This window comes from Diplotaxodon limnothrissa, linkage group LG2, assembly GCF_057381915.1.
Source record: "Diplotaxodon limnothrissa isolate DT_005_m linkage group LG2, D_limnothrissa_male_GT1.1, whole genome shotgun sequence".
In the NCBI taxonomy this organism is placed as follows: Eukaryota; Metazoa; Chordata; class Actinopteri; order Cichliformes; family Cichlidae; genus Diplotaxodon; species Diplotaxodon limnothrissa.
In genome coordinates this window covers 25,127,261-25,153,249 of record NC_140597.1, presented here as the reverse complement: position 1 = coordinate 25,153,249, position 25,989 = coordinate 25,127,261, and the positions used below count along the sequence as shown (strand labels likewise).

Here is a 25,989-nt window from a genome sequence, read left to right as displayed (position 1 = left end):
GAACCCCTCCATAGTCCTCAGCAACATAAATCAATGTCAATTACCTCCCCAGAGCACATTAGACACTTTCCATTCCTACTCGTAATTAGTATGGCCCATCCCACACCAAGCTCACAGCGGAGCTTCTGCACACAAACAACAAAGCCAGGGAATGAAATGATTTCACTGCTTAAGTTCAAACACATACCAGCACATCGAATCATACGCTTCGTGTGACACAGAATACAAACAGTTCAGCAGCTCACCCTCTCCTTGTGCTCACACGTGCATTATTTCAGTATCACCATTAATTACCGCTGGCCTTGCCATCACAGTGAGTCAGCAGCTGTGAAAATGAATTGAAACGAGCACATGAGCCGCTTGACCTTGGACGGCGCGCGTGTGTGTTTGAGCATATATGCATGCATGCCAGAGCATATAGGTTTATGCAATGCATAACAATGTGTTGATGTTGGTGAGAGTGAGAATGTGGTATTTTTAGACAATAACCTCTTTTTTTCTTTGGGTGTCATCGCCTCGTGGTCTTTCAGCCTCTATCTGTCTTCAGCTTTTTTCTCTCTCTTTTGCCTATTTTTTTTTTTCCTGGAGTCACAGGCCATACCTGACAGCTAAAAGAGAGGAACAGGGAGAGAAGCAATGGAAGAGGGAAAAAATCCAGCAAGATAGCAGTCCAACAATCAGTGGCTTAAAATGATGAGAGAGAAAGAGAGAGACAAAGCACAGACTGGCTGAATAATTGATAGAGAGTGGAACGGCGCTCCCAAACTAAATCTTCATGCTCTGAGCACGTCACCTGGTTTTGCCAACTGTTTTCAGATGAGCGGACATGCTGTTATGAAACAGCAGCGATCAAAAGGATAGAAGACCACAAAGTGCAGTGAAACACCTTTTTAAACAGATCATCCAGTCCAGTAACAGTGGTGGGTTATTACTGGTCCCATTAGACTAGTCTGAAAAGAAGAGAGAGCAGGCTGCAGAAGAAAGAGGACAACTCAGACACACATCTGTGCAGGAATGAGTCATTTGTCATGGTGTGGAGGTAGAGAGAAAGCACGAGGCTGGGGACTTGGAATCTGCTTTACTCCAGCTTGTCAAAGAGAAACCCGGCAACCTTCTCAGTTTTTCGTGTTTTGTTCGACCGCATATGAAAGATAGACGGTCATGATGTTGCCCACTGATTTGTGGACTACTTTTGGCATTTTAGCCATCATTATCTTGGACTTTTGAAACCCCATGTGACCATATTTAAACTACAGGGTAGAGCTTTTGGTTTATCCATTATTCACCATTATATTAACTGGGATCAATTCAATTCAACTTTATTTATACAGTGCCAAATCACAACGACAGTCACCTCAAGGCACTTTACATTGTAAGGTAGACCCTACAATAATACATACAGAGAAAAAAAAAATCATATAAAAATCATCACTTTGGTGACATTGTGAAGGAAAAACTCCCTTTTAACAGGAAGAAACCTCCGGCAGAAGCAGGCTCAGGGAGGGGCGGGACCATCTGCTGTGACCGGTTGGGGTGAGAGAAGGAAGACAGGATAAAGACATGCTGTGGAAGAGAGACAGAGATTAATAACAAGTATGATTCAGTGCTGAGAGGTCTATTAACACATAGTGAGTGAGAAAGGTGACTGAAGAAGAAATACTGGTAATGGTTAGCGAAAAAAACAGGTGAAAACCAAGGATACTGTATGCATACAGTAGCACCGATCTTAGCTAAAGCTACCCTTTATTTATTTATTTTGCTGTATTGACGAAGACTTAAAACCAGTGAATGAGACCATAAAGTCACCAGAAAATGTTTTCTGAGCTGATAAGTCAAGTGGGTCATCGGGTAATTTTCTCATGGGCATCTTATATACACTCAGATATTCTTCTTTTAAAAATTATTTCAACATTATTACAGCAGCGTGGGATCATCTTGACAGAGAAAAGGCACAAAAGGCAGCCAACATCTAAAGAAGAGCTTTGAATGTCCTTCAAGAAGCCCGGGGAACTATTCCTGAAAACTTCTTAAAGAAATGTCAAGAAAGGTTGTCTAAGAGAGTTCATGCTGTGATGAAGAATAAAGGTGGTCATATACAGATCTTCAAGCTTGTTAGATATGCGCAAACTCTGTTTTTGCCTTATATGCTCTGTTTTAATTTATATTTGCATCTGTTTCCTATTTTACTAGTAAAACATCCAGAAATTAGGGGTTCAAGACTGGTTGGTTTGGGGTTTTTTCATGATTTATAAAGACTTAGTAGTAATTTGGTAGTAATTAGTTCCACCTCTTCATAATGCATTCCACCAAGTCACTGCTTAGTCCTGTGAATCTGGCCTGATTAGGCAGGAGATAAAATTAGAAGTCAGATTTTAAACAAACCCCTGGCTTTGCCAAACATTTAGGAAGAGAAAAACATACAAATTGTAAAATAATTACCCAAATCCTAAACTGTTGGCTTGTTTACTCCCCATCCTATTGTCTCGCCACTTTTTTGGCCTGTCAGAGTAATTATTTTTTGTGAGGATAATGTTATCCTAACAGAGAAGTTATGGAAATAGTTTAGCATTTGTAATAATCCAAAATTATCCATTAATCATGACAGAATGCTGAAAACCCAGACTCTAGGCCTCACACTGCATTTAGATGAAGTGACGGCCAAAAATTGTTTCCTCTCTTTGCAGAAATGTCTGTGTGGCCAAGGTTCATTATTCACAAGATAAAAGTAGGAGAGCATTCAGAGAGCATCTTCATATGTGCACACAAACACAGTAGCAAACACACAAACAAGCAAGTTCCACAAAAAGCTGGCACAAAAAGACTTTATTTTTCTGTTCAGTCATCTCTGAGGCAGTGGAGTGACCTTCTCTCCTCTGATAGATCACACTCACCTCACCTGAGGGCTTTGTTCTGTCATACCACCTGAGGTCTGCGTAGGGGCTGTGTGTGTGCATGCGTGCCACAAAAGATGTCACAAAGGTTTCACTGAAGTTCTTCTTCTTGTGTCCTTTAAAAGAGTCTTCAAGTGCAGTCTTTCTCCTTGCTATGGCGAAAGTGTTCTTTCAAGGTCAGATAACAAAAGAAAATCCGAAAGAAGAAAGGGACATTTTTTTGTAGGAGGGGAACGAGGGAAGACATGATTATAGGAATAAAAAAGGGGGAGAAAGAAGAGGAATATTGGAGTGGTAGTGGAAAAGAAAAGATAAGACAAGAAATAGGAAAAGCAGCTGGGGTAGGGGGAGCAGCGAAAGAGTGAGCGGGTGAGCAGGTGCAGTGATAGCAGAGGATAATAGGTAATATGAGCAAAGGGATGATGGTTCAAATCCCCCTTTTATCCTCTCTCTGAGCTCTGACCCTACCTGGACAATGAGGACAGCAAAAGGGGGATGGCAGTGATCCTCTCCAGCCATTAAGGGCAGAAACAAGGCAAATTATAAGTGGGGTGAACAGAGGAGAAGCGAAGCCACAGAAGAAGGAAAAAAACAGGGCAGAGCAGGTGGAGGTTAAAAAGAGACCTCTGACTGGAACAGCACTGAATTGGAGACACAATCAGTTCAAGGATGTTAAAACCCATATGGCAGGAAGGGTTCATCGGAAAGTAAATTGGACAGAAGCTTGCACATATGCCCTGTCATCCAGACGGTGATTAGGTTATAGTTTGGTGTGTTTGCACTCAAGCAGAGCTTGTTTTAACCACTTACTTTATAAAGCGTCTTTCTGTGTGTGCTGACTTTTCTTTTTTTCACCCCTTTTTCTCATCTTCAGGCATTTTTTGTTCAAGACGTCGTCAGGGACCACCCCTCTCTTCAGTAGCTCCTCCCCCGGATACCCCCTGACCTCGGGAACAGTGTATTCTCCACCGCCTCGCCTGCTACCCAGAAACACCTTCTCCCGCTCAGCCTTCAAACTAAAGAAGCCGTCCAAGTACTGCAGCTGGAAATGTGCCGCGGTGACAGCCATCGCAGCCGCTGCCTTGCTGGCCATCCTGCTGTCTTACTTCATTGGTAAGTGAAAGCATTTTTATGAAAAGGGTTAACCAGATTTTATTTTATTTTTTGTCTATATATACACCCCTGAACAAATACAAGCTCAGTCGACACACTGTGTCGCATTGACCTAAAATGCATAAACCTCCCACACCTCCACGACAAAGTGTCAAGTTAGTAGCCCCTGCCTGTAAAACACAAAGCAGATTCAGAAGGTGTGAGCTTTGTCACTTCAGTCGACTGCTGCACTGTCAAAATCAACCCCAGCTGGAGCCTCGGCCTCCAGTCAGCATCAGTGCACAGGCAGTTAGAGGGGCAGAAAGATACACAAACCGCAGCATACTGCGGCTGTTTCTGCAAGCAGGTATCAGTCAAGGTAGGAATCCTAACAGACCCAGCAGGAAAGTGGATGTTTTTCACTGATCTGAAGCCAACGTGCAATAGTCATACTTTAAGGAATGGCAGATACTCAGAGGAGAGCACTTACCCAGCACATCAGGAAGAGATTCTGATGGGCTGTCTACCGGCGAATCTGTGTGAAGAGAAGGGAGGAAAAAAATACAAAACATTGCTTAGAGTGTGTGTGGGAGTGTGTGTGTGGGTGTGGATTTTATTCCTTCTTGACCTCATTCACTGGACAAAAGAATGCAGACCTGTGTGTGTGTGTGTGTGTGTGTGTGTGTGTGTGTGTGTGTGTGTGTGTGTGTGTGTGTGTGTGTGTGTGTGTGTGTGTTTGAGGGAGAGAGGAAGACAATAGAAGGAGGAGGAACAGAAAATGAGGAAATGTAATTATGTATGAATGTGCATGTTTGTGTGTTTGTCTACTTCACTGTGTTAGTGTGTGTGCAAGAAGGCAGATGTGCCACTGAGCCCCTGATTGGCCTCTTACCCAAGAGACCAGAGTCAACAGATGGGGGGAAGAGTGGCATCAGCAGAAATAATTTTTCTTTATTTATAAATATATTTATCCAAACGTGACCACATCGATCTAACCGTCCATAGTGAGTTTGTGATATATGCACCCATATGTGTGTCGTATGCATCCTGGCCTACCGAATTTCATGCATGTGCACTCCAATCTGTGCATGTGTCAGTATTTGTGTGATTTGTGTAACCCCCGTGGAGTGCCCTTGACAATAGTGTGTCCTCCAGAGCAGATCAAGGCCTCTTGCCGAGGGCACACAGTAAGATCCATTCTCTCCTGAGCTTTACACGGTCACACTGCAGTAGACAGCCACATATGGAGCCACAAAACAAAAGCCGGGAGAAGGACGAAGGATGGCAACCGCTGCCCTCATACCCCCTAACCCCCCCGAAATCCTCTCCATATATGTACTCAAGGGCACTGGAGCGCAGAAAGGACCAAAGACCTCCCGTTATTCATCTTTTACTCGAAGCGCAGAGCTCACCTGGGGCTTTAATGACACAAATATTTGTTTTCTTCAGAACATATAATTGTTAAATGAACATCTAATTGGGGACATAAATCAAAACACATTTGTTTTAAAGAATAATTTTTGCTTCTACCTTTCTTTTTTTCATACCACTCCATCAGTAATTTTTGGGTACCTGCAGACACATAAAGCTTTCTAACCTGTCTTAATAATAGGTACTTTTAGATTGTAAGCTATATTATAAAAGATTTTTCTTTTTTATTATTGGTGTATTTACAGCACAAAAGAGCAAGCTATCCAGATACCCTGTCAGTATACTGTATAATATTGCATTTTTAATGGAATTGCATGATTAAGGGGAAATAGTGTAATATTTTTCCCTCTAAGCCCCACTTTCTGTATATTTTTCAGTTTAGTTTTATTATATGCCAAATAGTGTGTGTGTGTGTGTGTGTGTGTGTGTGTGTGTGTGTGTGTGTGTGTGTGTGTGTGTGTGTGTGTGTGTGTGTGTGCTTCACCACCAAACTTAATTGTCCAACTGGCTATAATTCAGTAAGCTGAAACAAAGCTGAAATGATACTTTATTGTTATTATTACTATTGCTAACTGTGGCCCCTTTTCAGCTGTTGTAAGGAAATGTTTTTGCTCCGGTGTTTTTTCTACGCTGAACAAAGCTGTAGCAGTGCTGCCAAGCCTGAAACCCTTGTGTTTACCATGCTTTTTGTAGCGTTAATCGTGCAGCGAGTTCACTACTCATAAGGGGGATTTTGTACTACCTTGTTTGTGTGTTATGTGTGCGTGGGGCCCAGCGCTCACTGTGGGGATTGTGCAGAGCACCCAGAGCCATGCAGCGTGAAGAGGACCCCTCTGAGGCGTCCGCCCAGGAGCCCACTCATAAATTACACCAAGACACATGTGCCTGAACAGCACTTTTCATTTTTTGTGCTGGTTGGCGTGTGTGTGTGTGAGAACTCCTAACTTCTCCGTGTGTGTCTGAGAGTGTGCTGGCTTTCAAATGATTTGCCTTTCCTTCTTTTTTCTTTATTCAGACTTCACATGAATATTAAGAAGAAAAAAAATTGCTTGACAATCTTCCAGAAACTCAGGAGCGCACATGTGTGTGCCAATTGAGGACGACATCTTCAGAAAAAACATGACTTTGCATGTTTCAGGAGCACAGCTGACTCGCTGTATCTCTGTGAAGCTTATTTACTGTGTCCTACTGTTAGAATGAAGCCTTGGGGATGAGATAAACATACACACGTAGCATGAAAAAAGCGTTTGGAGCTGCGAGTCATTATTTGTGTCTGTGTGAGTTCGAGGGAGTTTATTTGTAAGGGAGGACAGAAAGCGTTTTTTTTTCCCTCTTCAAACTCCAGCGGAGTATGGCCTCCTCTTTATGTGTGAAGGAATGACTGAACGGATGGAGGGAGGAGGATAAACGAGAGTGCTTGTTCTTCATTCCCCCGGCGTCTTGTTTGCTTGCTCCGCATGGAGCACCTGAGCCAAAGGAGAGGTGGTTGCTAGGATACAGGTGAGCGGTTGGCATACAGGAGAGAAGACAGGTCCATCATTGTGAATGGCAACCTGGAGAGAACGAGATAGAGAGGGGTGAGAGAAGAAGAAAAAAAAGGAACGGGGTGGAATGGAGTTGGTGCACAGGGGGCAGAGGGGAACATAAAGGGGAAAGAAAAAGGAGGGATAGATCAGTGGAGAGACAGAGGAGAGGTGGGCTGATATGTCACTGTCAGCACTGTAAGGTGTGAGATTGGTTGATGGGGGGGCGCGGGTGAGGTTGTTTGCGCTGCTGAGGAAAGTAGAGGAGATGAGGAGGAGGAGTGACAAGACAGCCAGGTGTGGAGAGAAGAAACTGAAGGGAGGCAGAAGGGGGAGAGATGAAGGAGAGCGTGGCCTCCTGAGGGCTCTGTCACCTGGAATATCTGCGGGACTAATGTCTCCTAATTGATCACAGTGAGCAGAGAACAGAGGGAGTGTGACAGAGGACAGAGAGAGGCTGTGAAGGACAAGGGGTGACGAAAAAGAGAAGTTAGAGAGGATTAAAAAAAGAGAACAGGGATGTAAACCTCTGAGAGCAAAAACATCCAGCAAGGGGGGTAAAACAGATAGAAATGCGCTGTAGTGAGGAATGAGAGGAGAGCCTGGCTTGATGGATGAGAAATCGAGGTCGTGTCAAACTGCTTGCGCCCAGGTGGACTGTTTTCATACACACATGCACAGGTGTGCCCTTGACTGCAATGAGTAAACTTGCTAGCGGGCGCTTGTGTCACCTTTGCAGGGGTGTTTGGCGCCGATGTGTGCGCGTGTGCATCTGCGGAATTTGTCAGGCGACGTGGCATAATCCACATGGTATTGTCACCACTAATGAGTAAGGGCGCACATACGCACGCACAGGCACGCGCGCACACACACGATGTATTTTTAGTCTTACTCTCAGCTCCCCTGTCTGTTGATTCAACAGAACCACACTCCACACACACACACACACACACACACAGTGGCACTGTCATCGAGCGTGACCTTCATGCCTCCGAGCCGACCACTTTCCATCCATCACCGCTGTCTTCCTGTTCCAGAGTGATCACAATCGCTTACTGCCCATTCTTCCCGATTACAAGTGTCTCACTACAGTGCATTCATATCCCTGCTCCCTTACATAATCACATGTTAATGATTTTACTGTTCTGCCAATTGAACAGTTTCTGGACTAGAAATACAACATTAGTTCTTCGTCCCTTTCCTTATCAATCATCTTTAGAGCCTTTATATTAATTTTAAGCTCCCAGCCTTGTGTGGATGGGAGGTACTACTGTGCTACTCTTCTGAGAAAGAAAAAAAGATTCAAAAAAAGTACCTAATTACACTTTTTGATATACATGATATACAAAAGTCTACTCTTAACAGGCTAAATGATTGATGTTTTAAAAAGTATTCATTATGTCATATTAAAAATAAGCAAAGATCGTAAAAGCATACAAGAAAAGGAGCAATTTTTTCCTAACTTGATCGTCCTTTACGCAAGAACAACTTCTATAGTGCATGCTTGTTTTCCCAAGTAGTTATATGCCAAAGTTTGTATTTATTTGAATAAGACTGCTTCTTTTATGAGTAAGTATAAAAGCAAGTCAAGACAGTCAAGTGAATAGTTGTGTTGGCCATGCAGGTCTCGCAATGTGGCTGCTTTCCAAACGCACCTCCTTGACCCCAAAGTCCCCTCTCACATTGCATGTGGCTTCCCTTCTGCTGATCTGAGGTGGAACAGCTAGAGGTCAGGATGTGTCACTCATGCCAGCGTAGGCGTCCGTGTGTGCATTTAATGTGTGTGTGTGCGGAGGTGAAGATGCAATTGGGCATATGGTGAATGCAGGAACCTGGGCATAAGGATCAGACGTGGAGTGTGTGTCCGCAGCAGCAGGGCCTGTCGGACTGATAAAGGTTAGGATCTTACCACACGTTGCCAGTCCAGAAAATGGGCAGGGCATGGCCAGGACCAGGCACAAGGTGCTATACCATCTGCACCAGAGGGATACATGGGTCAATGCACTGGTAAAGGTAATGCAAAGCAGGGAGCAGGAGTTGTTTAAGTGGTGACATCGATGTTCTTCCTTTGACTTGAGCTTCGGTACATGCTTTAAAGGAAATAATACCCATGTGTGCATGAACTGAGGATTTGCATCCTCACTGATGTCACTGCTGAGCGATGTTCATACCATCTCGTGCATTAGTGTGCACGAGCTCATTTCATTCATTTATTTCCTCATTCATTTATTCATTAGTGCGGGTCTTATCAGGGCCTCAATCGTTAGTCCAATTAGGCCTATGGTGCTTCACTGGTACTGTGTTGGAAACAGGAGATGGATGAAGGCAAAGCGAAAAGAAATTGCTGTCCTCCCTTTTTTTTAGCCTCTCGCTCCGTCTCTCATTTTCTTTCGGTTTCTCCGTCTCTTGGCCTCCACAGCGAACTCTTTTCTCTGTCTTTCGTCCTCACTCATTCTCTCCCACTCTCTGATCTGTGATAAGATAGCATAGTTCCTCATATCCTGTTTCTAATACAGATCGATGAGAGGGAAAGGAGCGAGGTAGGAAGGGAGGGATGAGACGAGGCAGAGTGGGTTGATGTTGCTGGGGGGAGTAAAGCGGCGGGGGGGTCAGGGTAGAGATATCTGAAGAGGAAATGAGGATTCAGAAAGGAGGACATCACTCAGATTCACATCTCTTTTCATTTAACCAATCACACACGTGCACGCGCACCCACACGCGCGCCGGGCGGCTACGTCTGCGCCGGGCCGTCTCAATATTTCGGTGCCAATAAAGAAACCATTTTCAGCTGTGTGATTGAGTGAGTTGCCGTTTCTCTCGGCTAGACACAGCCGTGCAGGTAGGAGCTGCCAGCAACTCGCATAACCTTTTGTGTTGCAGTCAATTACAGTTCAGTTGCATCAGCTGGGTGAGAAGGTCCCGTCGGGGGTTGCAGCGTGCATGCGCGCTTGTTGTTAATACCATGCAATTTTCAGCATGCATACGCAGATACACACTCAGAAGCAGACAAATTGTGTCTCTCAGTGTATATGACCCCCAAGGGCAGCAGCCAACCGCCGCCCCCGTTCCTCTGTCTGAGGCTCTAAATGATCTCAGCAAGCAGCGCCTTCAAAACTTAGCCAAGAGAGAAGGCTGCTTTATTTATAGATTACATAAGTGGATACTGTGTGGTAAATTCTGAGAAAACGTCCCAAATGGCCTGAATATTGAGAACCTGAGGCGGCATGCTGCTCTTTTCCTCAGTCTCTTCAATATTAGCAGCACTGCACCTCTGTGCCGCAGAGGTACAGACGCCTCTTTTTTTTCTCAGGTGGCTCCTTTTTTTGCATGTATGTTTTAGGAGTGTGCAAGGTGGGGAAAGCAGAGGGGGGTAGAAAGGCTCCTAAACCAATTAAAAGGCAGACTAAGGATGGTGGGGTGAGTTGGGGGGGAGGTGGTCTACAATTACTGCCCTAATTAAGGTCAGAGTTGTTAATTTAGTGGTGAATTAAAACGGTTAATATGCATTTATCGGGATGGCCAGGGGAGAAGGCGAAATGGGGGGAGAAAAAAAAGTGTTGCCACCGACCAGGGCTTGTGTTCTTTGTGCAAAAGGGTGAGAGACATAAGAGCATAGAGAGAGAAAGAGGGGTGGGGAGAGGATTTGAACATTTGGAACATGTTCCAGAGAACAGAATGATGATGATACAATATTTTCCAGTCAGGGGACACTCGCTGCAAAGTCACCTTTCTCCATCTCTGCCTCGCTCTTTATTTTCCTTCTCTTTCCTTCTCTCATCCAGAAATCCATTTACACCCTTTAACTCTGAGATATATAAATATTTCCCAAAACATGCGCATGTGCGTTGTATTTCTGCCTGATTGCCCGTGTTGTGAACCACTTACTGTCAAAGGATGAATCACCACCATCCTTTTTTTTTTTTTTACCCAACCAGTCAATGAATACGGGGCCACTTATCCCTTAAATCTTTTCTTCTCCTCACTTGCCATCTTCTTTCCCCTTCCTCACTTTATCCGTGGGGGCCTTTATTCATCTTTTCCTCCCTTTTTTTCTGCAGCATCATGTGTAGCCTGTTTCTCTGCTCCTCTTTTTTATATTTCCTCAGGTGATTTCATGTGTTCTTTAATATTCTCTCAGTTCTCGCTGTCCTCCAGTATTCTCTCTGTTCCCCCCATGCCTCTCCTCCTCCGTGCTGAGGAGGAGGAGAGGCACAATTTCTCTAAGAGCTCCTGACCGCTGCCCCCTCTCCGAGCCCGGCCACCACCTCTCCCTTTTCATCTCTCTTGTTTCTCCGTCCATCATCCTCCGTCCTTTTTTTTTTTTTTTTTGTCATCACATGATCACGTTTTGTTTTCTTCAGACGCTGTTCTTTGCAGATGATACTGGCAAGCACTTTGCCTGTCTGAATTATGCATCGAGATTACATAAAAACCTCACGGAGCAACTGATCTATTTTTAATCTGACTCGTTTGCTTGTTAAACCTGCTTCTCTGTGATCTTTTCTATGTGTGCGTATATGCAGTGTGTGTGTGTGTCTGTCAAATTGAACATGAGAGAGAAGACGGAGATTAAAAAGAAAAACAGCCCAAGTCTGACTATCGCTCTTGTTCTTCCCAAGTCTGTCAGTCGGATCTGATTCAGATAGGCTTTATTGGCATGGTATTTAATAAAGCCTTCCAATCCAGTTTGAAAACAGTAATTATGGCAATTATGATCAGAAAAGAAAATGCTTAAAATTATGGCAACACAAAGCTAAATACATCAATTTCAGCAGTTTCATTTCAGCTAAAATTACACCCTAACAAACTTAGAAGTGTTGTTGAAATAAGGGATGGCACTTGTAAAGAGAATGATAACAAGTGTCTCTCTTTGTCTTTCTTTCTTTCTTTCTTTTGCACGTCTCTCCTGCTCTGTGTCTTGCTGCAAAAGAATCCTGTTGACAAATTGTTGGCTTTTGCGCTTCTGTCGCTAAGGAGTAAGTGTGCCATCTATTGGTCAGCTTTCCACAACCACCCACAGAAGAAGAAGATGAAGAAGGGGGAAAAAAACAAGACAGGAAAAACAAATTTGAGAAAAGTGTGCACCAACCCTCACCGACACAATGATGAGACACACACAGTAAGCTAACTATAGGGCTGTCTGCTATGTGTGTTCTTGGGGATGACCTAGATTGAGAGTGCCGTCACAATAGACTCACAATTGCTTACTGTCTCCAGATGGTTCAATAGGCAAGCTTTCAATCGACTGCTCCCTCTGATACCATCTTTGCGCGCACCTGTGTGTGTGTGCGTGTGTGTGTGGATGCATGTCTGCATTATCTACAAGAAGGGACAGGCAGAGATAAGACGAAACGAAAGAAGAAAAAAGAGGAATTAAAAGGAAAAGTAGGAGAGAAATGAAGGTCAGCCCAATGAAAGAGGAGAGGGCAAGAGTTGGTGTAGCAGGGGAAAGAGAAAGGGGTGGGAGCACTCTTTTTGCTTCTCCCAATCCATCTCTTGTTTTCTATACCCCCACGCCCCCACCACCACCCTCACACATGAAAAATAAAAAAGAGCTGACAGTGGAGGCCGGGCAGCAGCCAAAGGTGTCAGCGCTTTCTTTCGACCAGGAGCGAGGGAGGGAGGAAAGAGGGGAATAGCAGAAGCATAAAAAGGAAGAAACAAAGAAGCAGGGTGAGAGAAAAAGAGCGACGGGACACTTTAGGGGGTGAGAATGAGTCTGCCCCGGCAGCGAATCCTAAAGGCGCATCCCCTTCCCTCTGCAACTTTTACACCCCTGTGTGTGCAAACGCTCGGCAAGCACAGATAGAATTTGACAAGAAGGAAATTGATTCCCGGGCTTCAGATTCAGGTGTTGTGAGGCTTCTGCGGTGGGGATAAGGCCGACGCTGAGAAGCGTGCGATAGCGCCTACATAATGCATTGGACTCGATCACAGATTCGTGCTGCGTGTATCATCAAAGCTCACATCACAGTATTCACGTATACGCGGGAAAATGCTGGTGCATTCCGCCGTTAACATTAACGTTATCTTCGATATTCAGACGCGAGCAGGCGATTCGTCTCCGTTTTTTTCTCCCCACTACAAAGATTCTTTGAAGGCATTAAAGAGATCAAAACAAATCATTTACAACAAACAGAAAACATACCTGTCACCAAATAAATCGCTGAACTTTTGCAGTACGGTCTTTCTGTTTCCTTTTTTTCTTTCAGTTTTTTTTGGGGGGAGGAGGGGGAGTTGGATGGGGAGGAGGAGGAGGAGGAGACGCTTGGCAGCAGGCTAAGGAGGGAAGAGACGTGGGGAGAGTAAAGAGCTGACAAAGTGAAGAGCGAACACACTCGAGCAGCCTTATACCACCAGCACACAATAACACAACAGAGGACAAAAGAAGAGGAGAAGTGAAAGGAGAGCCATGGAGCATTCTCTTCAGAGAGCAATCTGTCACTTGCTCTCTGTGAGACGGTGTAAAGGCTTCCAAATAAAAGCTGAAGATGCTTTCCCCGTGAAAGATGGCTGCGAGAGGTCGGGGGTTAAGAAAGCAAAACAGAGAAGGATTTTTTGGGAAGGTGGTTTAATTGCCTGATTTGTAAAATTTTACCTCTGTTTGTGTGCCTGTTAACTAAACCCGCCACTCTGATGACCGTGCGCTTGATTCATGACTTAAGTATAGAGGTGGCTGATTCTATTGATGCTACGGGATTTGCTGTCTAAATGACAGATCAGATTTAAGAGGGCTGGCCTCATATTTCTTCGCCTTGATGAGCCTTCATCTTGGGCTTTTTATTCATTCATTCATTTATTTATTTATTTATTTCCATCCTCCTTTTCCTCCCCTATATCCTCACTCTTCATCTTTCTGTGTGCAGCAATCAACTTGCTGGGTTTGACGTGGCAGCTGAAGCCATCCGACGGCCCCGTGTTGAACAACGGACTGGGAGCTGGTCTGCCTGTCAACAGCGATGTGGCCACACTGCCCTCTGGAGGGAGAGGTATGAACTGCAACACACACGCACCCCTCCCACACATCTTTGCCTGAAGAAGCAGGCACTTTACATGTTTGAAAAAAAAAGAAAAAAGAAACTTAAAGGTTAAGGCTGCTAATGTTCTGCATTGTTTTTCCCCTAGCAACAGACCTCGTGAACATAACAAATTCAACAATAAATAGATCCTAACAAGTGCTGTTTGTGCAGCCAAAGCCTACTCGTTTCTTTCTGCCACAGAGCTCCGGTGCTCCTTCATTTTGATGAGGGGGACGCTGGAGTTTATTTTAAATCGCTTCCACCATTTTTTTATACCATTGTGGAGGTATTTCTCTAAAGCAGCATCCTAATTAGCATGCCAATTGCGTAAAATGAATCATCAGAAGTGACTTTAGTATTTTTAATGCATTTATGAATATTTATAGCTTAGCTGGCTTGAGGCTGAATGCACCACTCGTTGCAGGAAAGTCAGAAAGTTTTGAAGGACAGACTGCCACATCTCTTGTTGCAAACAAGAAGAATGTCAGCTTTATCTTTTATGGCTTATAAATGCTATATTTGCTGTGTTAAATACTAAAACAGCCCAATAGCTTCTTTTTTTCCCTCCCAACCAGACAGCCTCGCACACATAAATTATTTCTATAATTCATGACGCAGTAGTAGCTGTGCTGTCTGTGTATGCTGTTTAACCACTCTGCTGAGTTGTGTTGAGCTGGGTTTCAGTCAGCAGCGAGGTAAAGCTCCCCTCGCTCACCCCCTCTCTTTAAAGGCCCCCATGCGGTTTTTTCCATCTATTCTTCTTTCGCCTGCTCAATCTCGCTCTGCAACATACACAGCGTGTACTATAGGTATCTGTGGGCTGCTGCTCTGTGTCTGTATTCTGTATTAATGAGAGGACTGCTGTGTGTGTGACTGTCTGGGCCAGATGCCGCTGTTGTTTTTCCACATTGTTTCTTTTATTTCTTTGCTATTCTGCGCACAGACGCGCGCTCACATTGCTGTCTTTTCCCTCTCTGGGCTCCAACATTGTGCTGTTAGATGACTGACCTGATTGCAGGATGTTTCTGTGTGCGGGCCTGTCTGCTTGGAAATCTGTGCTCTGCAGTTCTATCAGCCCTCTATCATTTCAGCCCAGACAACAGAGTCAACAGTCGTGCAGGCTTTGATACAGAGGCGTCATTTTGCATCCCGCATATCGTGCCTAACAGCGTTCGTTTTAGTATAAACTTTGAACAGTTTGCACAGCTAATGGTGCGTGTCCTCTATACCATTCAATGTTTGTGCCAGGTTATTCCCATTAAAGTGCGATGATTAACTATTGACTGTACCAATCAATGTCTGGAATCACAGATTATGCAGTTTCTTTCCCCTTTGCTCCAGGTCCATGGGCAGGCCGGAACAGCAGTATAGACTCAGGCAGCATCGAGGTTGGGAGGCGGGTGACCCAAGAAGTCCCTCCGGGAGTGTTTTGGAGGTCCCTGCTCCACCTCAGCCAACCACAGTTCCTGAAGTTCAACATCTCCCTCGGCAAAGATGCCCTTTTCGGGGTGTACATCCGCAAGGGCTTGCCTCCTTCGCATGCGCAGGTAAAATCTGTACAAGGACCATCATAATGAAAAAATAATCTTCATATTCATCTGAGTGGAGAATGTATTTTTAAAAAAGAAAGAAAGAAAGAAATGGGCTTGTTTCTTGGGACATCTTAAAATTCATTTGTGATTCATTGTAATAGTTGTTTGAAAAAACTAATTTAGACTAAGATTTACACTTAATTAAATTTCACAGTAATGTAACTTTTACTGCCTCTTATTAATTAGAAGCTGCTCCATTAACAATGGATTCGATTTGTAGGAAGGGATAATTGCATTCAGATAGCTGTTTCACTGCCTGACCTGACTTCAGCTGGGGAAACTGCACAGTCGGGGCAAGTGTAAAAACACTCCCCTGCAATGCACACAGACACCCAAAGAAAACCCTGCGAGGAGCTTTGTGTTCCCTTCCTCATGCTTCACTGTCATTTGCCAGCTATCTTATTTACCAAATTCCTCAAGCATATAAAACCATGCCTCATTTTCTGAAGCCTGAAAAAGTGAACTTGCTCTCACACGTTTTCCTCTGCAGTACGACTATATGGAGCGCCTCGATGGGAAGGAGAAGTGGAGCGTGGTGGAGTCTCCACGGGAGAGGAGGAGTATCCAAACCGTGGTCCTCAATGAGGCGGTGTTTGTCCAGTACCTGGACGCCGGTGCCTGGCACCTGGCCTTCTACAACGACGGTCGGGAGCGAGAGACGGTTTCCTTCAGCACGAATGTCATGGGTGAGACAGAGTCGGCATCTGTCGCTGTGGGCGGAGAGGTGGCAGCGCGGCAGGGAAAAGCAGAACGGCAGTGAAAATGAGATTAGGCACCGGATTTTAGGAGCTGGTTAGAGAGAGGCACGCAGAAACTTTCTCTACCACTGGCGGCAAAGCAAGGCTGCTATTTTAGTCAAATAGATTCCCCATCAGTTACTCTGTGACTTTACACATTCACGACGTGCAAAAATGCTCCCCGGCAGCATGTGAACAATGTTGCCAATGCAACACAACCATAGTAACATTGTCAAGTAGGAAAGACTGCTCAGTGAGTTAAAAATGTACGTTTGCCAAAACATAGTTGGGCACGCTAATATGTCCAACAGTGTGACAAAAAAAAACAAAAAAAACCCCACACACTTACATTAAACAACCTTCATCTTTGAGGTGGGTGAGGACCACAGTGTCACACGGCCCTGTAAACAGAATGATTTTAGGATCCTAACCAGATCATTTCGGTTGCATTCGAGCCAAAGGAGAACAAAAGGACAAAAGGCGGGGTTGGATGGAAAGAGTCAAGCGGAGTGAAAGAATCCTTCACTGTCAATAACGGAGGGGTAGAGCTTTCAGCAGTTGGAGTAGTGGCGAGATGGAGAGGCGGAGGCGGCAGGGGCAGAATGAGAGTGGAGTAGTTAGAGGGGGAGTTGGAAGAAAGGCCTAATGGTAGGGGCAAAGCCAGAATGGGATGAAGGGGAGTGAAGGACGGGAGGAGGAGCTGAAGAGGAGAATGGAAGAGAGGGTGGCATTAGGGTAAAGAGGGAGGCGAGGGGCTTTAGTTTTTTTTTATTTAGGGGGGGGTGCATGGAGTAGGGGAAGTGTTAGGAGAAGCAGTGAGGCTTGGCTGTGTCATTCTTTGTGTAAGAAGAGTGGAAGTTGGAAGAAGCATATAGAACAGAGAGGATAAAAGTCCAAGTGTCCTCCTTGTGATTATGATTAGCACCGACCCCGTTCCTTCCCACCAAACTGTTTCTCATTTCTAGTGAGTAGGTTAGAAGGCAGATGGAGCAGCTCAGAGTCCAGCTAAAATCTGGCCTAGCTGCACCAAACATCCGCAGCTTGATGAAATATTAGTGACCTCGGTGGGGCCGGACATGAGTGAGGAGTGAGAAAGTGAGCCATGGATAGAAAAGGGTCGAAGAGAAAGAAGGAGAGTGGAGGGGGATACTCTTGTTTTCTATGAGCGGAGCATTGGTGGATCCCATCTCGTCAAAATGGCTGATTCATAATACATTCCTGCCACATTATGAAAAATGCAGACAAAAAAGAAACTCATGGAATCTTGGAGGAGGGCGTTTGATGTCTGTGCGACTGTGAGACTCGGCAGCGCTTCGACTCAATTTGTAGTATCTTAAAGAATGAATTGTGCCAATGGTTTAATGGAAGGCTTTGATGCTTGCCGTCACACTGTCTCACCCCTCGCCTCTCCCTCTCTCTGTCTCACTTCATCTTCTTCACAGATTCAGTGCAAGAGTGCCCGCGCAATTGCCATGGCAACGGAGAGTGTAATTCTGGTGTGTGCCACTGCTTCCCAGGATTCCATGGCATGGACTGCTCCAAAGGTATTAGCTGTTTACGAATGCGCTTCTTCCGTCGGAGCAAGGATGAAAAGGAAAAAAAATCTGTCATTTCCGCTGTCTAATTAGATGAGCAGACACATTTCAGCTTCGTGCAAAAATAAAACATAAAAAAAAAGGAGAAGAGGATTAAGAGTAGCAAGATGGTGCATGGCCTTAGGTGGAGCTGAGACAAGATGACTGATGATGAATGGCAGCTCCCCTAGCTAACGACTCCCTGGCTCTGTGCTCACCTGGGGTAGACAGCTTTGATGAATAGTTTAGTTACCTCTGCCTGTAATTACTCTTCATGTCATTGGCGCTCTCCAGCCCCTTAGCCACTCTATTCAACCCTCCTGCACGGTGGGATGTGGATCTGCGTGGGTGGGCGACGTGCACTTTTCGCCGCTTTGGCGATCTTTTAAAAAGCTTGCTAATTGTTTTTTTTTTCTTTGTTTGTTTGTTTGGTTTGTTCTTATGCGCAGGGTTTAATCTCTCCGTTTCTCTGTTCCTACAGCGGCATGCCCGGTGCTGTGCAGCGGCAACGGCCAGTACGACAAGGGCTCCTGTGTGTGTTACAGCGGCTGGAAAGGACCCGAATGCGACGTCCCTGTCACACAGTGCATAGACCCTCTTTGCAGCGGCCACGGCACCTGCACTGATGGAAACTGCGTGTGCTCCGTCGGTTACAAAGGGCCAAACTGTGCAGAGGGTGAGCGCAGGAGGTGTAATGGTGCATGTTTGTTTTTTTTTTTCTTTAAAACTGTTCTGTGTGATCGCTTTGAAAGTAAGGTGAAGCACAACAAACTTCACAGATTTACCCCTTCTAACACCAGTGAAGACAGCTTATCATGGCATAATCTTACGCTGACTGAGCGTCCATGTATACAGATGAAGTATGATGGCGCAGCCAAACATATCACAGATTTTATTAAGGGCTGAAATCGCTTCTATTGATCTTTGTTAAGAAGGATCAGCATGCCGCGATCGTAGTCATCAGAAAGCAAGGGAGAAAAAATAAAGGGATAAAAAGATGCTGAGGAGGGAGCTGGAGTCAGGGTGGTGAGAGGTGAATATGTATGAAGAAAGAGAGAATAGGTTGAGAAGAAGGAAAAGAGAAAGCAGCACGCCAGGGGTGAAGAAGAAGATCGGCAGAGAGGGAGATGCAAAGTGAAGAATAGAGATGAGTGGCAGAAAGAGTCAAAACATGGGGCCTGAGAACAAGGTCAGCATTTTCTCTCCTCTGCGCTTCAATTTTCTCTCCCACCCCGCCGATCCCCGATCTCCCTCTCATCCAATTTTTCCCCTTCTACTCCAGCCTCAAATCTGATATTCATCACAGCAGAGTCCCTCAAACAATTTACCTGAAGTGCCAGCGACATGAAAATCGATAACTGTGATCCGCCATTTCTGCCAGGCAAACAGAAATGGAGGGTCGAGGTTGTGTGCGAGGGGGCTGCTTTTATTAATACTGCGTGTGCGCCGGGGTCAATCATGCCCGAGGTGGTGGAAAAAGGGGGAGGAGATGGAGGTGGGGAGAGCAGTGTCACAAAGAAGAGGACAAGATGAGAGAGAAAGAGAGAGAGGAAAATGCAAGTGACCGGGACAGAGCAATGCGAGGAGGCCTGAGAAGGGGCGGGCGAGCGAGCGGGTGGGTGGGATGGGTGTGCGTATTGCCGGGAGGAGGTAATTTGTCAAATTGGTTTTCACTCACTGCTTGGACTCAGAGCTGCCTGTCAACCTGGCAGACTGACAGTGTCAGATTCTCCCCGTGTATTGGCACGATACACGCATACACACAAATCAACCACACACACACACTTCCACATCCACACGGGCGAAAAGCTCACACCAAATGATGTGTCAGCGAAGCGCACTGCTCTTTCAGAGTGGAACGCATTTGCTGCTGTGCCCCAATTATAGACTTAGCTATTCATTATCGTGTGCTTTAATTGATTTAGTAATACGTCTGGTAACATTTTACTTTATTTCATTATCTTTTTATAAACACAGAGTGAAATGATGTCCTCTGTCACGTCTGTTTTTTTTAAAAAAAAAAAACAACCATTAATTTGTTTTTGTCGTCAGCTCTGTAATGACATTTTTTAGTTTGTTTGTTAATTTCTTTTTTTTCTGCTTTTTTTCTTTTAAATTGGTGTATTGCTGGCTTAATCCAGTGGACTGCATGGATCCAACATGTTCCAACAATGGCATCTGTGTGAACGGGGAGTGCCACTGTAAGCCAGGCTGGGGAGGACTCCACTGCGAACTGCCCAGGGCCCAGTGCCCAGATCAGTGCCATGGCCACGGTGCCTTCATACCAGACACTGGGCTGTGCAGCTGTGACCCCAACTGGATGGGACCCGACTGCTCCATGGGTGAGTGCGATTGTAAAGCTGGTTCAGCTGCGAGAGTCAGATACATCGGGTAAAAATGGGGGTTGTGGGTTTGAAAGTTGGAAAGAAATAACTGCTGATTACCCTTTGTCCAAACATATTTCGCGGTCCCAGTATGGCTAATTAGTTTGCCATTTTATTTCATACTGTTCTGGTTTTCGAGCTACACTTGGACCAAATCTACCAAATCGTAAAAAAAAAATAAATAAATTACAACATGCTCAGAAACAGGGTACAACAACTGTTGTGGTATCGAAGCCAAATTGGAACATGCAGGAATAAAAATGTGGCAAGTTTGTACTATCAAGACTATATAAAATTATCTCTCTCAGTAGACTGTCAGTGACAGTATGGTAATGACAGATTTTTATGGTTATCAGGGTAGTGCTTAAAATTCTAATTTGGGAAAGGCAGAACACTTTTATTTATATACCAAACTACAGTACTCTGGGTTTTGCATAAAAGGAATATGAATAAAATGACTCTGTCCCTGTATTCTGACACATATTAAACATGGCTGGGCTTTCAGAGCATGTATAAGTTGCATCTACGAACCAAAAGCTTGGGCTTCAAACTGCTCGAAACTCCTTAATGATCCAAATACGGTCATGTCGGATACACTGTTTGAGTGCAGAAGCCCCGCCCACCTGCTGTTCAGACCTGCTGTTTATAGGGTCAGCCAATAAGAAAATACAAGCACTTGAAATTTATAATGTCTAAACAAGGTAGCTGTAACACATCTCAGTTCAGGCCAAAGTAAAACTTTTTTTAATCTTGTAGACTCGAAAGACTGTATGACCCAAGAGGTATGATTAGGCTGCATTCAGTGAGCTACTCAGAAATGAGGTAGGAATCCTAACTTTGTTAAGCCTTCGTGATTACTATCAGAATTTTTTTAATTGGTTATGTATTGCTCTGGGAGCCAATTCTGTGATTCTAGTACCGCGGAGATAATGGCATGCTAGTTCCAAGGCTTTCATAAGAATGTATTGGAGGTGTTCTTGCACTGCGGATAGTAACACATACAGTTTACCAAGATGGGATAGGAGGTTTCACAGTTCTTTATCTCAATAAAATTAAGCCGTTAAGCTTCCACTTTAGAAAGTAAGACAGCCACCTCCGTCATGCCAGCCTGGGAACGCTTCCTCAGGAGCACGACGAGAGCACCAGCATTTGTTATGAGAGAAGCAATGCTTAACTTTAATAAAGACAACATTGTTTCACACTGCAGGATCCCTCAGCAAGTGTGTATCAAAACGTCTGTACATACCGCGTTCCCTGCACACCAGGGGTCCTGAGCACACAAGCGGGATTGTCACATTTCGCCACATGCACTGTCGCTGACTGCAACATCTGAGCCTCTCAGACAGCGACTGTAATAGAAGCTCAGGAAATAAACCCTGTTGTTGCACTACTATAACTACTGATTTTAATTAAAAATACATGACAGAGAGTTGTGTTTTCGTGTAATGTGGATTTGATTGTTTTGAAGCTCAAGGTTCTCTATTTTTGCACTTGCCGATGTGATTTGAAATCAAATGCAGACAAATTTATGTTTTCTAGCTTCAAAAATTGACTAAAAGGATTGAAAATGAAGTTTTTGCAGATATTTTTTTCAGATACCACCATATTTACAGGCATTTCAAGTTAGGAACTGGTACTTTGTAACATTTGCTATTATGTTATTCATGAAAAAGATCATATATGTATCTGAACAGCAACCATGTTCACTGCCCAGTAGTGTCCATTATGAATACATATAGTCATGTGTTCCTGTGAAAAACTAAGTGCACCCTTACTGCTTCCATTGGAGTAAAGAGGGTAAGTAGCAGCCTGGAGCTGCTAATCAAATGCACCGGATTAATTGATCATCTGCAAATATAAGCACGTCTATAAAAGCACGTCTTTGCCGTTTCCTGCACTGGAGAATTCAGATCTTCCCAGGAGTAAGTGTCTCAGCAAAATTACCTCAAGGTCACATCATGCAATGCTTAGAGGAATTCCAAAAAAACTAAGAGCTACATCTCAGACTCTGCAGACCTCAGTTAACATGTTAAATGTTAAAGTTTGCGAGAGTACAAATAGAAAAAGACTTAATAAGACTGAACACTGTGATTGGCCTATTTAGAAAGATTGCCAGGAGAAAGCCTCTTCTCTCTAAAAAAGGATATGGCAGCACAGCTTAGGTTTGAAAAGCTGCATCTGAACAAACCACAAGACTTCTTGTGTCTTTTCCACTGAAGAATCGATGTGGAGATGTTTGGCAAATCCAAAAATCAACTGCCAAGTGTGGTGATGGAGGCATGATGACTTCAGGCTGTTTTGCAAAACAAGCCTGTCATCAAACTGAAAGGACAAGGACCTGGTCACCTTGTAGTCACTGAGTTGCCCATGACTCTGTGTAGAGTCTAGAGTCAAATTTCCAACACCTGAAGTTTGACCCAAACTGGTCCGTGATCCAAACTTACCAGTAAATCTGCGGCAGAATGGCTGAAAAAGCAAAGAATCAGGATGCTCCAGTAGCCCAGTCAAAGTCCAGACGTCAAGCCGACTGAAAAGCTGTGGGGAGACCTTAAGACAGTTTAAATGAATGCCTGCAAACCTCAATGAACTGAAGCAAAGTTGCAAAAAAATTCCTCCACAACAATGTGAACGACTGAGTCATACAAAACACAATTACTTCAAGTTATCATTGGTTAAAAGCTTTTGAATCAAGAGCTGTATTTGGTTTTTCACGTGACTGTATATGAAATTTTAGAATACTAAAAATAATAAATACAGGAAACACTGACTTTTGAGTCTAGCACCGTTTGTTTGTAATCCAAATCTTTTCTCCTTCAGAGGTCTGCTCAGTGGACTGTGGAACTCACGGAGTGTGCATGGGCGGAGCCTGTCGCTGTGAGGAAGGCTGGACCGGTGCAGGCTGTGACCAGCGTGTGTGCAACCCTCTCTGCATCAAACATGGAACCTGCAAGGACGGGAAGTGCCAGTGTCACCAGGGCTGGAACGGAGAGCACTGCACCATCGGTGAGTGTGTTCCCGTGAGCGTGTGTCTGGAGGTGTGTGTTTGACGTGCGTGCCTGTGTGTCAACACGTGGGTGTGCACAGAAACACCAGCACCCAGTCAGACTAAAATGGCAGCTCCTTTATACTTTCTTAAAGGAATTTGGAAATCAGAAGTGGAAGCAGGAGGAAGGCCATGGGGAATTGAAGAAGGGGCTGACGTAGAAGGTGGGCGAGCAGAGAGAAGAGGTGCAAACTTCTTAGAAGTGGGGGTGGGAGATTACACAAGAGCAGGATTTAGCTGTTTTATGCTGCCTCTCAACTGCAGACCCCAGGAGTTTTAGTTTTTATGGCCTTTGAAACACCAAAGTTATGTGATGAAAGGCACAAAACAAAATCCCCACTTCACCTCACTGCGATCAAAAAATAACTCTCACTTTGTTTATGGTGTGTGCATGCACACAGTTGCGCTAGAGTGTGAGTGAGCGTTTTTGTCAGTCAATCACTGTCTCATATTGACATCACTGTCACTTTGGATGGATGAGTGGCAGATTCCTTTGATTCACCGTCAGTGCTTTGAGACACAAAGTCTCATTTCCTTGTCACCAAAAGCACTGTGATTGCAATCTGATACACACACACCAAACAAAACACCAATATATATATATACACACGCACACACCTACACACGCATAGGCACATACATATGCACAGGGGAATAACAGTTTATGATCTCCCGATTTCCCCCATCAGAAAGTAGGGCAGCTTTGACTGCACCATCAGCCCAAGATGAAAGAGTTATCAGGCCTCAGCTTGGTGCAAAGCACACTTCACTAGCACCAGACACTCTCAGCGTTAGCTTATCTCAGCTTGCCTGTTATTCATTTCAGCTCTGCATGATGTTGCTTGCATTTCTTTCAGAAAAAAAATACTCTCCCCATCTCTTACCTTTTGCACATTTTCTCCCACTGCAGACCATGGGAGCATGGTTGACAAAGCAGGTACCGTATCTGACTCTGGTGTTTTGTTTCTTAGCCTGTGGTGGTAGAAGCTAGCTGCTGCATTTGTGGGTTCTTGGCCTGGCTTGGCTCTGTAGACTCTGTGGTGCTATCTGTCCGTAGATTAGGGCTCCAGCCTCAATGATGACTCCCTACATGTAGTGCACTCCCATTACAGCAGTGGACTACAGCAGGGGTTAGCTGTCATTGAGCCTTGATGTGTTGTGGGGTACCGTAGAGCCTAGTGTGGTATCAGCAGTGTCGAGGGGCTGTGCTGTGAAAAGTGTGATCGTGCATGCGTGTGAGCGTGTTCTCCTTAATATTTCCAACGTGGAGCCTGGAAACACAAAAAAAACACTCAGGTATTCCACTCATGTGTTGTGTAAACACAATCTGCTTCACACGAGGAGAAAATAATGAAAGTTGTAAAAAAGTTTGGAGGTAATTGGTGTATTTCATAACCCAATGATGCAGGTCCTCAATGTGGTGTCAAATGCATACAGAACTGTTAAGTGTGTGTGTGTGTGTGTTTACATTTGGGTTTGTGTGGCAAGTGTCGTGGCCATGGTAGAGTGGCTGCTAAATTTATTTTGTGCACGTGTGTGTGCTTGATTATGCTTGTGTGACTGAAAGGGCCTACAGTATTAATTTAAGAATTTCTGATTTTCAACATCCCCGCCAAAACCACACCAAAGCAAAAAAATATGCCGTTTAGTCAGATCACTCAATAATAAACAGAATAACAGCTGAGGTTAACACACAGAGACGAGTTTGGGTCTGAGGTGAGTTGTCTCACACGCACAACAAGAATGCTTAATAGATAGCCCCGCAGCTGAACCTCTGCCGGGTTGCACGGAGCGGCACAGACTGCCTGACAGTACAGGTCCCTGGAGCGCCGTTGAGAGTGTCCTCTCACCCTCTACGCTTAATGGAATAGCTCTCATTGTTTTATGAAGAGCCAACCCAGAGAAAAGGTAAATTGCAGGGTTAAAAAGGGAGCAAGAGGCAGGGCGCAAAAAAAAGAAAAAGGAAGAGACGGAGCCAAAGGGAAGCAGAGAGGCAGGTCAAAGAACAATTTGGGATAAAGCAATCAATGTAATTTCAAAGGTAGCTTGTTAAGAATAGGAGAAGCAGCTAAGTGGGGTATATTTGAGAAAGTACAGCGTTATCTGGTCCATCTATGAGCTCTGATCGCGGATTTATGGCTGTGACCTTTACTTCATGACCTTTAAAGGAGGCAGAGCTGGGTACAAGGGGAATGGAGAGAAAGGTGGAACTTTTCAGTACAATGTCTCGACTTACTTTCTTTCATACACTTTGTTCTCATTCTATCTGTCTCTATCTCCGCCTGCCTCCCTCTCACTTCATCCTTGGAGTCCTACACGATATCTTTCGAGTCATATGCCCCACCATCCACACCCACAGACACTGCACACCACATAGTGTGTGTGTGTGTGTGTGTGTGTGTGTGTGTGTGTGTGTGTGTGTGTGTGTGTGTGTGTGTGTGTGTGTGTGTGTGTGTGTGTGTGTGTGTGCTCACCCATAACCCAAGGCAATTTCTTCTCCTTTTTAGGAGGATTTCATCAGAGTCCAACCACATTACTGGGGAGGGTGGACTTAATAGTTTCTGAAATCCCACTTTATTCTAGTTAGTATGAGGGGGTATCGACTGGGTCCTGGCATTAAAGAGAGAGGAGCCTCGTGCCGGCCTGCCCAGGCAAGCCAATCAATGCCCGCTATGGATTGTCCTGTCCGGGTGCTTCATAAGT

At 44.7% G+C, this 25,989-nt stretch overlaps 1 protein-coding gene across 5 annotated transcripts in view; it reads left to right on the top strand.

Moving 5' to 3' along the window:
- The window catches only part of tenm2a (teneurin transmembrane protein 2a), a 159,446-nt gene that overhangs the window by 112,910 nt on the left and 20,547 nt on the right, over window positions 1-25,989 (top strand). For 3 of the 5 annotated variants that reach the window (XM_085368917.1, XM_085368907.1, XM_085368898.1), the window contains 9 exons: window positions 3,766-4,004; window positions 13,804-13,926; window positions 15,298-15,503; window positions 16,039-16,234; window positions 17,728-17,829; window positions 18,341-18,535; window positions 20,001-20,201; window positions 23,061-23,246; window positions 24,197-24,223. In XM_085368917.1, coding sequence (XP_085225043.1) covers window positions 3,766-4,004; window positions 13,804-13,926; window positions 15,298-15,503; window positions 16,039-16,234; window positions 17,728-17,829; window positions 18,341-18,535; window positions 20,001-20,201; window positions 23,061-23,246; window positions 24,197-24,223 — 1,475 coding nt within the window. Of the gene's footprint in view, window positions 1-3,765; window positions 4,005-13,803; window positions 13,927-15,276; window positions 15,504-16,038; window positions 16,235-17,727; window positions 17,830-18,340; window positions 18,536-20,000; window positions 20,202-23,060; window positions 23,247-24,196; window positions 24,224-25,989 lie in introns of all 5 variants that reach the window. The other 2 variants (XM_085368889.1, XM_085368923.1) reach the window with 2 other exon arrangements.